We start from the raw sequence: 14,634 nt of genomic DNA, 5'->3' as shown, positions 1-14,634 counted from the left end.
ATGAAAAGTGCTTTGGTAATTACTTTTGGCAAGAAAGCAACTCCAGTATTCAAAAAACTACTTCACCATAATTGACAGTTTACATCCCTAGAAACAATGTTATTTTATCTTATAGTCCCAATGCAATCATTTTGAAAGATCTAGCAGAATCTCACAACCTTTATTCATTTAGCTTTTAGTAATCTTGCCTAAAAAGATTACCAAACACCAGCTAACTTCATTTTACTAATTTCATTTTAAATGACTTTCTTCAAAGGCCCAGAATAACCAAGGGAGTATAAAACCTTGGAGGGATACATAAGAATCAGGAGGCCAGGTGTGGTGGCTCACACTTATAATCTCAACATTTTGGGAGGCCAAGGCAGGAGGATCGCCCGAGCCCAGGAGCTTGAGACCCGTGCGGGCAACATAGTGAGACCCTGTCTCTACAAAAATTAAAAAATTAGCTAGGCGTGGTGGTGCACATGTGTATTACCAGCAACTCCAGCAGCTGAGGTGGGAGGGTTACTTGGGCCCAGGAGGCTGAGGCTGCAGTGGGCTGCAGTGAGCTGTGATGGCACCACTGCATTCCAGCCTGGGCAACTAGGTGAGACCTTGTCTCAAAAAGATAAAACATAAAAAACAAATAAATAAAAGAATCAGGATGGTGCTCCTTCTTCTGTACCCATTTGCATTTGTCTCTGCAAATATTTATGTAACTATCTGCAAGTCGTATCACTCCCACTATACCACACCTACCACAGTGCCCACCTAGAAAGGGCACAGAATGCCTGTTAATGAAGAGTGCATGGAATCACTCATTTCAAAAATGAGGGGAGAGATTCTATAGAAGAGTATGCCTCCAAATCCAGGTATAGGGGGAAGTGACCAAATTCCAGAAAGTCAAATGATCATTCTGCTCTGAAAACATCTAGAACCCAGTTAGCTTACCTGAAGTTCTGGATATAGGTGTAATCCTCTTCTTTTTGTACTAGATGTGATTTCACAATTGTATCTCGCAGTCCAAACTTCTGCATGGATAAAATATGAGCCTTGTCTGACACCGTGATAGTGGAGGAGCGAACCATGTCAGTAATTTCGGACTTGGATTTATTCTGTCTGGAAAGACAAAATATTTTTTTCATATGTGGATGAGTCCCTATTGCAAAATGAATGAATACAAAGCTAAAAGTTCCCATATACAAGCATCTAAGTCACAGACGACTAAAGGAGGCCAAAGTAAAATTTATTTACTAAAACAACACTATTTCTTTGTGGAATTAAGTAAATTTATATTTTGTTGATTGTATAATATATTTGTCTGGAGATTTTCCTGATAATAGAGTCACAGAATCTCAGACCAGAGGGGCATCTTAAAGATAATCTAATTCCCTCAGTTCTAAATGAGAAAAATGAAACCCAGTGTCATTAATGCCTCACCCACATGAATGGTGGTAGAGTATGGGATTCGAACACGTAATTGACAGGTCGGGTGTGGTGACTCATGCCTGTAATCCCAGCACTTTGGGAGGCCAAGGCAGGTAGATCACTTGAAGCCAGGAGTTCGAGACCAGCCTGGCCAACATGGCAAAATCCCATTGCTACCAAAAATACAAAAATGAGCTGGGTGTGGTGGCGCATGCCTAGGCTGAGACACAGAACTGCTTGAACCTAGGAGGCAGAGGCTGCAGTGACTGGGTGACAAAGTGAGACTCTGTCTCAAAAAAAAGAAAGAAAAAAACTATAAAACCCTCTAGATCCTTTGACTTGATCATTCTATTCTGTACATCTATTCCACAGAAATAATCCAAAATAAAAAGAAAGGCAATGAAAATTTATATTTTATTACTATTTGCGTTGTACTGTATTTATAGTTGTAACTAAAATACTGACACAGGTGTTTTATCTTGACCAGAGAGATTCCGGATATGTTCAGTAGGGGGCACTGGAGTACAGACTTCAAATATTTATATAATAACACACCTCGGGGGCAAGTAGGGAAAGAGTAAATAAAACAGGAAAAAAGTCACTTCAGAGTCAGGAAACACCTAAAAGAATGAAAGAGTGAAATCAAACGTTTCTAATCTACATTTTCAAAGAAGGGCTAGACTGCCAGTTTCAAATTCCAGATTGGCCACTTGCTAATTCTGGGACCTTGGATGAGTTATGTAACTTCTCATCACCTGAGTTTCCTTAATTGTAAAACAGAAAAAAGTACTTACCTCTTAGGCTAAAATAAGATAGTCCAAATAAGAGCAGGGTGCCTGGCAGTAAGTGCAAATAAATGTCAGGTTGGCTTTTTTTTTTTTTTTTTTTTTTTTTGAGACAGAGTCTTGCTCTGTCGCCCAGGCTGGAGTGCAGTGGCGGGATCTCAGCTCACTGCAAGCTCCGCCTCCCGGATTCACGCCATTCTCCTGCCTCAGCCTCCCGAGTAGCTGGGACTACAGGCACCCGCCACCTTGCCCGGCTAGTTTTTTGTATTTTTTAGTAGAGACGGGGTTTCACCGTGTTAGCCAGGATGGTCTCGATCTTCTGACCTCGTGATCCGCCCATCTCGGCCTCTCAAAGTGCTGGGATTACAGGCTTGAGCCACCGCATCCGGCCAAATGTCAGGTATTATTAAGAACATTTCCGGCCGGGCGCGGTGGCTCACGCCTGTAATCCCAGCACTTTGGGAGGCCGAGGCGGGCGGATCACAGGGTCAGGAGATCGAGACCACGGTGAAACCCCGTCTCTACTAAAAACAGAAAAAATTAGCCGGGCGCGGTGGTGGGCGCCTGTAGTCCCAGCTACTCGGGAGGCTGAGGCAGGAGAATGGCGTGAATCTGGGAGGCGGAGCTTGCAGTGAGCCGAGATTCCGCCACTCACTCCAGCCTGGGTGGCAGAGGGAGACTCTGTATCAAAAAAAAAAAAAAAGAAAAAAGAAAAAAGAACATTTCCAGCCAGGCATGATGGCTCACGCCTGTAATCCCAGCACTTTGGGAGGCCAAGACGAGAGGATCAGATGAGGCCACGAGTTTGAGACCAGCCTGACCAACATGGAGAAACCCCATCTCTAATAAAAATACAAAATTAGCCGGGCTTGGGGGCTTGGTGGCAGATGTCTGTAATTCCAGCTACTCAAGAAGGCTGAGGCAGGAGAATCACTTGAACCCAGGAGGTGGAGGTTGCAGTAAGCCGAGATCACGCCACTGAACTCCAGCCTGGGCAACAAGAGTGAATCTCTCTCAAAAAAAAAAAAAAAAAACATTTCCTAGGCCAGCTACCCTGGGACAAGTTACATTATGCCCAAAATGGTCTCAGTACTATGAGGAAAACCTCAGTCCTACAAGGGACAAATGAAGGGAGAGTTGCATTACCTTGGTTGCAAGCTTTCTGGTTTATCTTGACCCCTGGAGCTTTGGTCCACAGGCAGTCCCTTCCCATTTGGCCTCAAACCATCAAAGTTAGAACCACCTAAAGGGAAGGGGAAGAAATTAAAATATACATACATAGGCTGGACACCGTGGCTCATGCCTGAAAAGCACTTTAGGAGACCAAGGCAGGTGGATCACCTGAGGTAAGGAGTTCGAGACCAGCCTGACCAACATGGAGAAACCCCATCTCTACTAAAAATACAAAATTAGCCAGGCATGGTGGTGCGTGCCTGTAATCCCAGCTACTCAGGAGGCTGAGGCAGAAGAATCGCTTGAATCCAGGAGGTGGAGGTTTCAGTGAGCCAAGATGGCGCCACTGCACTCCAGCCTGGGCAACAAGAGCGAAACTCCATCTCAGATAAATAAATAAATCATACATATGCTTTAATATACAGAAAACAGCTTCAGAAATTGTAGTCTAGGAATTATTGGTAGTCCACATATTGCTTGAAAAGGCCTATGCTGATGTCTGGGTGAAGTCCCACAGACCATACATAGAAGAAAAAAGTATCTCATTCAGGTGTCTCTACTGCTGAAAACGTAACTATTTCAGCTAGTCTAACTCCCTTTTCTTGGATACAGGGTACATTAAGGAAAGCATAAAACTACAAAATCTGAAAACCTACCTAAGTTTTATCACCTGCTTTACTATTTATTACCTCCTGACTTTGGAAAAGCCATCTAACCTCTCTCAATCTCAGTAATTTGACCTGTCCTGCCGCCTTCACAGGTTTACTGTAGGGTCAACTGAGTTGACATATGAGTAGGGACTTTAAAAGCTATACAACATATTATAAAACATAACATAGGGACTTCCACTCCAAAGAGGAGAAAGGCAAGGGTCAGAGATTAAAACTGGAAATAGTCTAAGAGCTCTAGAAAATGAGAAGCGCTTGTCATTGTTGACAAATTGCCGTGAAACCCAGAGCCCAAGGGCCCAACCCAGAAATATTCTGGGAAAGTAACCAAGATAAACCTGGAAAGGAAAATTAATCTGCCGATAGCTTCTCTGCTCTTTAAAAGCCAGATCTCTTGTCAACAGGGAACAACATGAAGAGGTCACAGAGATGGATTTTAAAACCCATGTTACGGGAAGGAGCTCTGGAGGAATGAAACACCACTGAAGAATTTTGCTCTGCGGACTATTACTAAAATGGATTTCTCAACCATGCATTCACATGAACCAGAAAAAACAAACTTTTGAAAAAAGAAAGCATAATCATTTGAACATGAAAATAATTACACTTCAATGCCTCCAATCAATCACCAAATGCTATAGACTGAATATTTATACCCCTGCCTAAAGTCATGTTGAAATCCTAACTCCCGGCCTGGCGCGGTGGCTCAAGCCTGTAATCCCAGCACTTTGGGAGGCCGAGATGGGCGGATCACGAGGTCAGGAGATCGAGACCAGCCTGGCTAACACGGTGAAACCCCGTCTCTACTAAAAAATACAAAAAACTAGCCGGGCGAGGTGGCGGGCGCCTGTAGTCCCAGCTACTCCGGAGGCTGAGGCAGGAGAATGGCGTGAATCCGGGAGGCGGAGCTTGCAGTGAGCTGAGATCCGGTCACTGCACTGCAGCCTGGGCGACAGATCGAGACTCCATCTCAAAAAAAAAAAAAAAAAAGAAATCCTAACTCCCAAGATAACATACTAGGAGGTAGGACCTTTAGGAGGTGTGAGGTGTTTATGTCACAAGGGTGGAGCCCTCATGATTGGGATTAGTGCCCTTATAAGGGTTCAGAAGATCAGAGTTCCCGTTTTGCTATGTGAGAACGCAGTGAAAAGACAGCTGCCACTAAGCCAGAAAGAAGGCCCTCACCAGACATTGAATCTGCCAGCACCTTGATCTTCAACTTCTCAGCCTCCAAAACTGTGAAAAATAAATCTCTGATCTCTGCTTTTGTTTTGTGTTTTTTTTTTTTCTGTATTTTTTTTTTTAATTATTTCTTTTTCTTTTTCTTTTTTTTCTTTTTGAGACAGGGTCTCCAGGCTAGAGTACAGCAGCCTGATCGTGGTCCACTATAGCCTCCACCTCCAGGGCTCATGCGATCCTCCCACCTCAGCCTCTCTGTTATCTGGGTTTAACAGGCCCACACCACCATGCCAGCTAACTTTTTGTATTTTTTTGTAGTTATAGAGTTTTGCCATGTTTCCCAGGCTGGTCTCGAACTCTCGGGCTCAAATGATCCTCCCGCCTCAGCCTCTCAAAGTGCTGGGATTACAGGTGCGAGCCACCACACCCAGTCAAATCTCTGTTGTTTATAAACCACTCAGTCTATGGTATTTTGTTATAACAGCCTATAGACTAAGGTTAAACTAAGACACCAAAGCCTTTCAATTGTGCTTCTTAAATGCCTCTCAAACCAATATATTCCTATCCCCAGGGTCACTGTGCTAGTCTAGGTTACCAGCATCTCCCCTGAATGACTATAAAAGCCTCAACTAGTTTATCTGCCTCTTTTCTCACCCCACCCTCTCCAACCCAATCTCTACACTGTTGCCAGAGGATTTTTTTAAAAAGTAAATCGGATCACATCACTTTAAATCTTTTAAAAGCTTCATACTGGATAAACCCAAATCCCTACATACAATTGCCAAGGCTCTTCCCAGTTTGGATCCTACCCACTTGTCTAGCTCCAATACTCACCACAGTCCTTCAGCCCCTACCTCCTTTATGCCATGTCGTAAGCATATTAAGGTTACTGCAGCTATACAAAGATCCCATCAGAAAGCAACTTCCCTCTTCTTCACTCTGCTTTATAAGGCTAACACCTACCCATCCTATCCTGTGCCAGGGATCGGCAAACTTTTTCTGTAAAGGGCAACAGAGTAAATATCCTAGGCTTTGCAGGTCATACAGTCTCTTGCAACTGTTCAACTCTGCTGCTATAGTGCAAAAGCAGCTGTGAGTGTGGCTGCATTCTAATGAAATGTTATTTATAGATGCTGAAATTCGAATATCATACAATTTTCACATATCACAAAGCATTATTCTCTTGAATCTTTTCAAATATTTAAAAATGCAAAAAAATCATTCTTAGCTCATGAGCTGTACCAAAGCAGATGGCAGGCTGGATTTGGCCTGTAGGCTGCACTTCACCAACTCCTGCTATAGGCCATATCTTAGAGGTCATTTCCTCCAAGAAGACTTCTCTAACCTCTCCTAGGCTGGTCAGATGCCCTGACATTGGTGTTTCCATAGCTCCCTGTACTCCCCATCAGTCTTGATAGTTGTGTATTGTAGGTGTTTTTTCTTCCCAGTTAGACTGTAAGCTTATTGAGGACTAGACTTTGTCTGATTTATGCATCACTGTAGCCCCATCATTCAGCATACTGGTAACCCAGCACATTATAGGCAGTGCAGTCACACAATTCAATATTAAATGCGCAATGAACCTGAATTCCAATGTGTGAATATGTTTTTTTGTTTGTTTGTTTTTTGAGACAGGGTCTCACTCTGTTGCCCAGGCTGGAGTGCAGTGGCGCAAGCTTGGCTCACTGCAACCTCTGCCTCCCAGGTTCAAGCTATTCTCCTGCCTCAGCCTCCCAAGTAGCTGGGATTACAAACGCGCAGCACCACACTCAGGTAGTTTTTGTATTTTTGGTAGAGATGGGGTTTCGCCATGTTGGTCAGGCTGGTCTCAAACTCCTGAACTCAGGTGATCCACCCACCTCGGTCTCCCAGTGCTGGGATTACGGGCATGAGCCACTATACCCAGCCATTTTGTGCCTTATATATTTAAATACATAACATCCAAGTTCAAGTCTGTAGCATTCTTTTGGAATGTTTGAGGTAATCTTCCCACGGTCTTCAAAATAAAACAAAAATAAGAAAGGAGAACTAGAATGGGTTATGTCTAGAGTTCTACTACCCCATAGTTGCTTAAGAATTATTTCTGAAAATGAAATCACCAGCTGGATTCTACTTCTCTTTCTTTACTCTCACTGAGCTTAGAGAGCTGAGCTTAGAGAGTTAACTAACTCAAATGTTAGTAATGGTGTACTGGGACATCTGTTAGAATGACTGAAACTTTAAAAAAAGAAAACCAGCCGGGCACGGTGGCTCACACCTGTAATCCCAGCACTTTGGGAGGCCGAGGCGGGCGGATCACGAGGTCAGGAGATCGAGACCATCCTGGGTAACAATGGTGAAACCCCGTCTCTACTAAAAACACACAAAAATTAGCCGGGCATGGTGGCAGACGCCTGTAGTCCCAGTTACTCGGGAGGCTGAGGCAGGAGAATGGTGTGAACCCAGGAGGCGGAGCTTGCAGTGGGCCGAGATTGCGCCACTGCACTCCAGCCTGGGCGACAGGGCGAAACTCTGTCTCAAAAAAGAAAAGAAAAAAAAAAAAGAAAGAAAGAAAACCAGCTGACAATTCCAATTGCTGACAAGGATGCAAAGGAGCAGTGACTCTCGTCCATTGATAGTAGGCATGGAAAATCATAGAGCCACTTTGGAAGACAGTTTGGCAGTTTCTTAAAAAGTTAAACAGTCTTACCATATGATCTACCCATCACACTCCTAGGTATTTACTGATATGAAAACATGCTGGACACCATGGCGTGTGCCTATAGTCCCAGATATTTGGGAGGCTGAGGCAGGAGGACTGCTTGAGCCCAGGAGTTTGAGATCAGCTTGGACAATAGAGACCCCCATCTCTTAAAAAATAATAAAATAAAATAAAATAAAATTTAAATTTAAATTAAATTAAAAGTAGTGACACATGCCCATAGTCCTAGCTACCCGGGAGGCTGGGGAGGGATGATTACTTGAGCCCAGGAGTTCAAGGCTGCAGTGAGGTGTGATCTTGTCACTGCATTCCAGCCTGGGTGACAGAGGGAGACTCCACCTCTAAAAAAACATGGCAAGAAAAATAATTTTTGTACACATAAAAACCTGCACAGAAATATTTATAGCAGCATTATTTATAATCACCAAAAACTGGAAGCAACCAAGATGTATTTAAATAGGTTAATAAACTGTGATACATCCATATAATAAAATATTCAGCAATTTAAAAAATTAGTTATCCAGCCATGAAAATATGTGAATGAATCTTAAGTACATATTGCTGAATGAAGGAAGTCCATCTGAAAAGGCTATATATTATGATTCCAATTACACAACATTCTGGATAAAACTATAGAGATGGTAAACAAATCAATGGTTGCCAGGTGTTTTAGGGGTGAGGGTGGGGTCCAATAAATGAAGAACAGTGGACTTTTTAGGACAGCAAAATTGTACTCAAAGAAACTGTAATGGTGGATACATGGTACTATCTATGGGTTTCAAAACCCACAAATTTTTATAGCACAAAGAGTGAACCTTAATGTATGCAAAATTTAAAAAAAAAATTTAGGATATCAGGAAGTTCTGGAGTAAAATGCAGAAAATGACAAAAGTGTCTAACCTGTATCACAAACGTATGAAACCACCTCATTGAAGGGAGTAGAGGAAAAACTGTTTACCTAAGTAACTTTGGAAATGAGTGGAATCTATAAGAATCAAGGCGCCAGGAGCAGTGGCTCACATCTGTAATCCCAACACTTTGGGAGGCAGAGGCAGGCGGATCACCTGAGGTTGGGAGGTCCAGACCAGCCTGATCAACATGGAGAAACCCCATCTCTACTAAAAATACAAAATTAGCCGGGTGTGGTGGTGCATGCCTGTAATCCCAGCTACTCGGGAGGCTGAGGCAAGAGAATCGCTTGAACCCGGGAGGCTGAGGTTGCAGTAAGCCGAGATCGTGCCACCGCACTCCAGCCTCGGCAACAGAGCGAGACTCCGTCTCAAACAAAAAAAACAAAAAAGGGACCTTTTGCCTGCTAGCTGTGCCTGCTTATTAGGCCATGGAAACTGCATTCTTTACTGGCAAATGAAAAGTCTTACAACTACTGGATCTTTTTCTGTGTATTTATATGTGTTGTGCATGTAATGTTTACATATGAAAGAGTTTTAACTAATTGGTTTAAGATAATAAGTGCTTAGCCTGGGCGCAGTGGCTCATGCCTGAAATTCCAGGACTTTGGGAGGCCGAGACAGGCAGATCACTTGAGGTAAAGAGTTTGTGACCAGCTTGGCCAACATGGTGAAACCCTGTCTCTACTAAAAATACAAAAATTAGCTGGGCATGGTGGTGCACGTCTGTAATCCCAGCTACTTGGGAGGCCAAGACAAGAGAATTGCTTGAACCCAGAAGGCAGAGGTTGCAGTGAGCCGAGACTGTGCCACTGCACTCCAGCCTGGATGACAGAGCAAAATTCTGTCTCAAATAATGATAATAATAATAAGAGCTTAAATAAGGCCAGGCACAGTGGCTCATACCTGTAATCCCAGCACTTTGGGAGGTCGAGGCAGGTGGATCACCTGAGGTCAGGAGTTCGAGACCAGGCTGAGCAACCTGGTGAAATCCTGTCTCTACTAAAAATACAAAAAAAAATTAGCTGGCATGGTAGTGCATGCCTGTAATTCCAGCTACTTGGGAGGCTGAAGCAGGAGAATTGCTTGAACCCAGGAGGCGGAGGCTGCAGTGAGCCAAGATCACCGCATTATAGTCAACAGAGCGAGATTCTGTCCAGGAAAAAAAAAGTGCTTAAATAAAGTATTTTTTGTCAGAAAAGTAAACAGTATAATGCCTTTTAGTTCCATGACTTAAGTAATATTTGGGAAATAAAAACAGTTTTATATGCAAGGTGTGTAGAGAAAGTGAAATGTGTTTTTCATAAAAGATTATAAGAAGTCGGTCAGGCATGGTGGCTCACACCTGTAATACCAGAACTTTGGGAGGCCGAGGCGGATGGATCACGAGGTCAGGAGTTTGAGACCAGCCTAGCCAACATGGTCAAACCCTGTTGCTACTAAAATACAAAAAATTAGTCAGGTGTGGTGGTGCGCACCTGTAGTCCCATCTACTCAGGAGGCTGAGGCAGAGGAATCACTTGAACCCAGGAAGTGAAGATTGCAGTAAGCCGAGATCGCTCCACTGAGCTACAGCCTGGTAACAGAGCAAGACTCCGTCTCAAAAAAAAAAAAAAAAAAAAAATATATATATATATATATATACACACACACACATACATACATATAAAAGAAGTCATGGGAATGTGGATTTGTTTTTTCACCTAAAGAGTTGAAGGATTAAGTTAAATAGAATAAAGCTGAAAGTTTAAGTGTTTGTGAAAAATTAATCTTGTAAACCAAATTCTGTGTGTGAACATACTGGCTAAAGTTAAGAGGGTATTATTCAGTTTTTCTCTAAATTAAACATTAGAATAAAAGTACAGTAAGTTTTTCATAGAGCACTAATCCACTCTTTAACAAAAAAAATTGTAAAGGGTGAGCCAATCATGTTGACTCATGCCTGTAATCCCAGTACTTTGGGAGGCTGAGGCGACCTGAGGTCGGGAGTTCAAGACTAGCCTGACCAACAAGGAGAAACCCCATCTCTACCAAAAATATAAAATTAGCCAGGCATGGTGGCTCATGCCTGTAATCCCAGCTACTCAGGAGGCTGCGGCAGGAGAATAGCTTTAACCCAGGAGGCGGAGGTTGCAGTGAGCCAAGATCACGTCATTGCACTCCAGCCTGGAAACAAGAGCAAAACTCTGTCTCACAAAAAAAAAAAAAAAAAAAAAATTGTAAAGGGTTATAAAAGGTTAATGAAAATCTTACCTTATGGTCAGGCATTACAGTTGGATAGATTTGTCTATAAGGTTTCATTAAGAATTGCGTTTAACATTAATAGTATAGTAAGGCAAAGTGAAATTTGGCTTATTTGGTATATAAATCATAAAGGATTATCAAATATGAAATAGTGTTTGGCTTTCTTTGGGCTGTATTTGTATAAATATGTTATTGAGGCCAGGGGCGGTAGCTCAAGCCTGTAATTCCAGCACTTTGGGAGGCTGAGGCAGGAGGATCACCTGAAGTCAGGAGTTCAAGACCAGCCTGGCCAACATGGTGAAACCCCATCTCTACTAAAAATACAAAAATTAGCTGGGCATGGTAGTGCACACCTGTAGTCCCAGCTATTTGGGAGGCTAAGGCAGAAGAATAGCTTGAACCCAGGAGCCAGAGGTTGCAGCGAGCCGAGATCATCATGCCACTGCACTCCAGTCTGGGCGACAAAGCAAGATTCTGTCTCAACAATAAATAAATAAATAAATAAATAAATAAATAAATAAATAAATAAAAATATGTTATTGGTATATGTTCCAAAATTATGGAAAACTCTCATAATTCTCTCATGACTTAGTGTATGTTCCTAATAATTACAATTGTTATGTAAAATTGTTATATGCCACTGCGGTAACCAAATTTCTTTGTCAATCGTATTTTTGACTGTGGCTGCCTTAAAACATTTTGTCATCCACACACAATTGTTGTCTTGTTTTAATCCCGTTTCAAAGGTGGTTTCAATCAGCTATAGGACTTTGAAAAGTGCTCTTGAATGCAGGTTTCTAATAAGTTTGGAGACTGTGACATTAGAATTGAGGAAAAACTTTCAGGACTCATGTAAAGCTGAAATGTTCTTGAATATCAATCAGAACAGAAGTTAACTGCATGGACTGAACTAATAGAAGACTAAAGTAATATTTTTGACTTTGCTTAAAATGTTGCTGATCCCTTGTTTTGTTTTTCAGAGTCAAGAAAACTTTTGAGCTAGTTACAGCTTTTAAAAATTGAGTAAAGTATACTACTGTGAACAAAATTTAGACCATATTTGTTTCACTCTACCTGATTTCTCCAGAATTTGGAAACTATTTGTGAGTATTCCCAACTTACAGCGATACAGTTATTTGCATAAGTGCAATAAGAATCTGTTTCTTTTTGCAATAGGACACAATTGGAGAAACTGGTTATTTTACCAAGGCTTTGATTGGAATGGTATGTTTTCCTTTAAGGAATCAAATTTGACTTTCAGAGCCAATAAAAGCCCCTTGAGAAAACTGGCCTCATACCTTGGCTACAGACCCTGTACAGGGTTCCTAACCTGTGGTAATTAAAGAATGTCACTTTCTGACAGGCCAGGAGCCCCAAGTTATCTTGGAACCTCAAGAGGAGAGAAATTTAGCCAATTTACAGGTATTTCGGGGTACAAACCCATGGCTGGGCTCAGCTTTAAAAAAGTATTATCTAAGATTTCTCAAGAAGCAGACTTCCATCAAAGCCAGTTTTAAAAGCCTATGTAAAAACAATTTATTCTTGCTGCACTTTATACAAATAATCAGTCTAAGTATAATAAAGCAAATTGGTCTTACTATGATTTGTCTTTAGTAAAAATGAAAGACTGGCAAGAGGAAAAAAATATATATGTTTCAATGGTTAGACTGGACGTGGTGGCTCACACCTGGAATCCCAGCACTTTGGGAGGCTGAGGCGGGTGGATCACTTGAGGTCAGCGGTTCGAGACCAGCCTGACCAACATGGTGAAACCTCATCTCTACAAAAAAAAAAAAAAATACAAAAATTAGCTGGGCGTGGTGGCATGTGCCTATAATCCCAGATACTCGGGAGGTTGAGACAGGAGAATTGCCTGAACCTGGGAGGTGGAGGTTGCAATGAGCCGAGATCGTACCACTGCCCTTCAGCCTGAGCAACAGAGTAAGACTCTGTCTCCAAAACAAAACAAAACAAAACAAAACAAAACAAAAAAACATGGTCATTAGGTTGTAGTCTCATCAGTTGTGTTTAAGTTTTTTCCTGCAATTTAAATTGACCCTACTTATTCCTATTAACCAACTAGTGATCTCTGGCTGCAGCTCAGAAGAAACAAGAGATATAGGTAATACAAAAATCTGGATCAACATTCTAATTCTGGGCATATATTGGAATCAGCTAGCAATCCCATATCAGCTTGGTTCCAACAGTTGTCCAGTTCATGAAAAGCCTTCTAATTTAGTTTACTTGGAATAATTTCACTTATTTTGCTTTACTGTTGTGGAATACATTGCTGTTGTACTCTGTGTAGAAACGCATGATAAGCTTACTGAATGTTTTCTTACACTGAACACTTATTAATCTTCCAGATACTACCTTTTGTTGGAACTCAAGAGACATGAATGGCCTTACCATACTGCTGCTTTCTAACTGAGCTCCTCTCTACCCTGAATACAAGGGGCACTCATACTTAGGCAGGAATATCATCACCCTATTCAGCATGAAGAAGTTACAGAAGATGGATTTTCATCCCTCTGCAACCCTTACGGTTAAGGGTTCTTTTATAAAAGGGAGGGAGAAATATCAGAGGTGTTTGAACCACAGTAACTCCATCTTGAAGAGGGGCTAGGTAAAATAAGGCTAAGACCTGCTGGGCTGCATTCCCAGACAGTTAGGCATTCTAAGTCACAGGATGAGATATGAGGGTCAGCACAAGGCACAGGTCATAAAGACCTTGCTGATAAAACAGGCTGCAGTAAAGAAACCTGCTAAAACCCACCAAACCAAGATGGCCATGAGAGTGACCTAGGTTGTCCTCATTGCTACACTCCCTCCAGTGCCTTGACAGTTTACAAATGCCATGGCAATGTCAGGAAGTTACCCTATATGGTCTAAAAAGGGGAGGCATGAATAATCTGTCAGGCCTCTGAGCCCAAGCTAACCCATTATATCCCCCTGTGACCTGCACATATACATCCAGATGGCCTGAAGCAACTGAAGATCCACAAAAGAACTGAAAATAGCCTGAACTGATGACATTCCACCATTGTGATTTGTTCCTATGCCACCCTGATAGGATATATTCTCCCCTGCCCTTAAGAAGGTACTTTGTAATATTCTCCCCCGCCCTTCAGAATGTACTTTGTACGCCTATCCCAAATGTATAAGAACTAATGATAATCCCACCACCCTTTGCTGACTACTTTCTCAGACTCAGCCCGCCTGCACCCAGGTGAAATAAACAGCCTCTATGCTCACACAAAGCCTGTTGGTGGTCTCTTCTTATGGACACACGTGATATTTGGTGCCGACACCCAGGACAGGAGGACTCCTTCAGGAGACCAGTCCCTCACTCCATGTCCTCGCCCTCACTCCATGACCTCAGGTCCTCAGACCAACCAGCCCAAGGAACATCTCACCAATTTCAAATTGGGTAAGCAGTTGTTTTTTTTTTTTTTTTTTGAGACGGAGTTTCACTCTGTCGCCCAGGCTGGAGTGCAGTGGCCGGATCTCAGCTCACTGCAAGCTCTGCCTCCCGGGTTTACCCCATTCTCCTGCCTCAGCCTCCCGAG

The 14,634-nt window shown here is 42.4% G+C and overlaps 1 protein-coding gene across 1 annotated transcript in view; it reads right to left on the bottom strand.

Annotated features, from left to right (window-relative positions):
- INPP5B (inositol polyphosphate-5-phosphatase B) overlaps nt 1-14,634 on the bottom strand; it is an 81,727-nt gene that overhangs the window by 27,186 nt on the left and 39,907 nt on the right. The window contains 2 exon segments of the mRNA XM_037997307.2: nt 931-1,098; nt 3,339-3,435. Coding sequence (XP_037853235.1) covers nt 931-1,098; nt 3,339-3,435 — 265 coding nt within the window.

This window comes from Chlorocebus sabaeus, chromosome 20 (assembly GCF_047675955.1).
Source record: "Chlorocebus sabaeus isolate Y175 chromosome 20, mChlSab1.0.hap1, whole genome shotgun sequence".
NCBI classification, from domain to species: domain Eukaryota; kingdom Metazoa; phylum Chordata; class Mammalia; order Primates; family Cercopithecidae; genus Chlorocebus; species Chlorocebus sabaeus.
The sequence above is the reverse complement of the archived record's forward strand: the minus strand, read 5'-3'. Positions and strand labels throughout refer to the sequence as shown.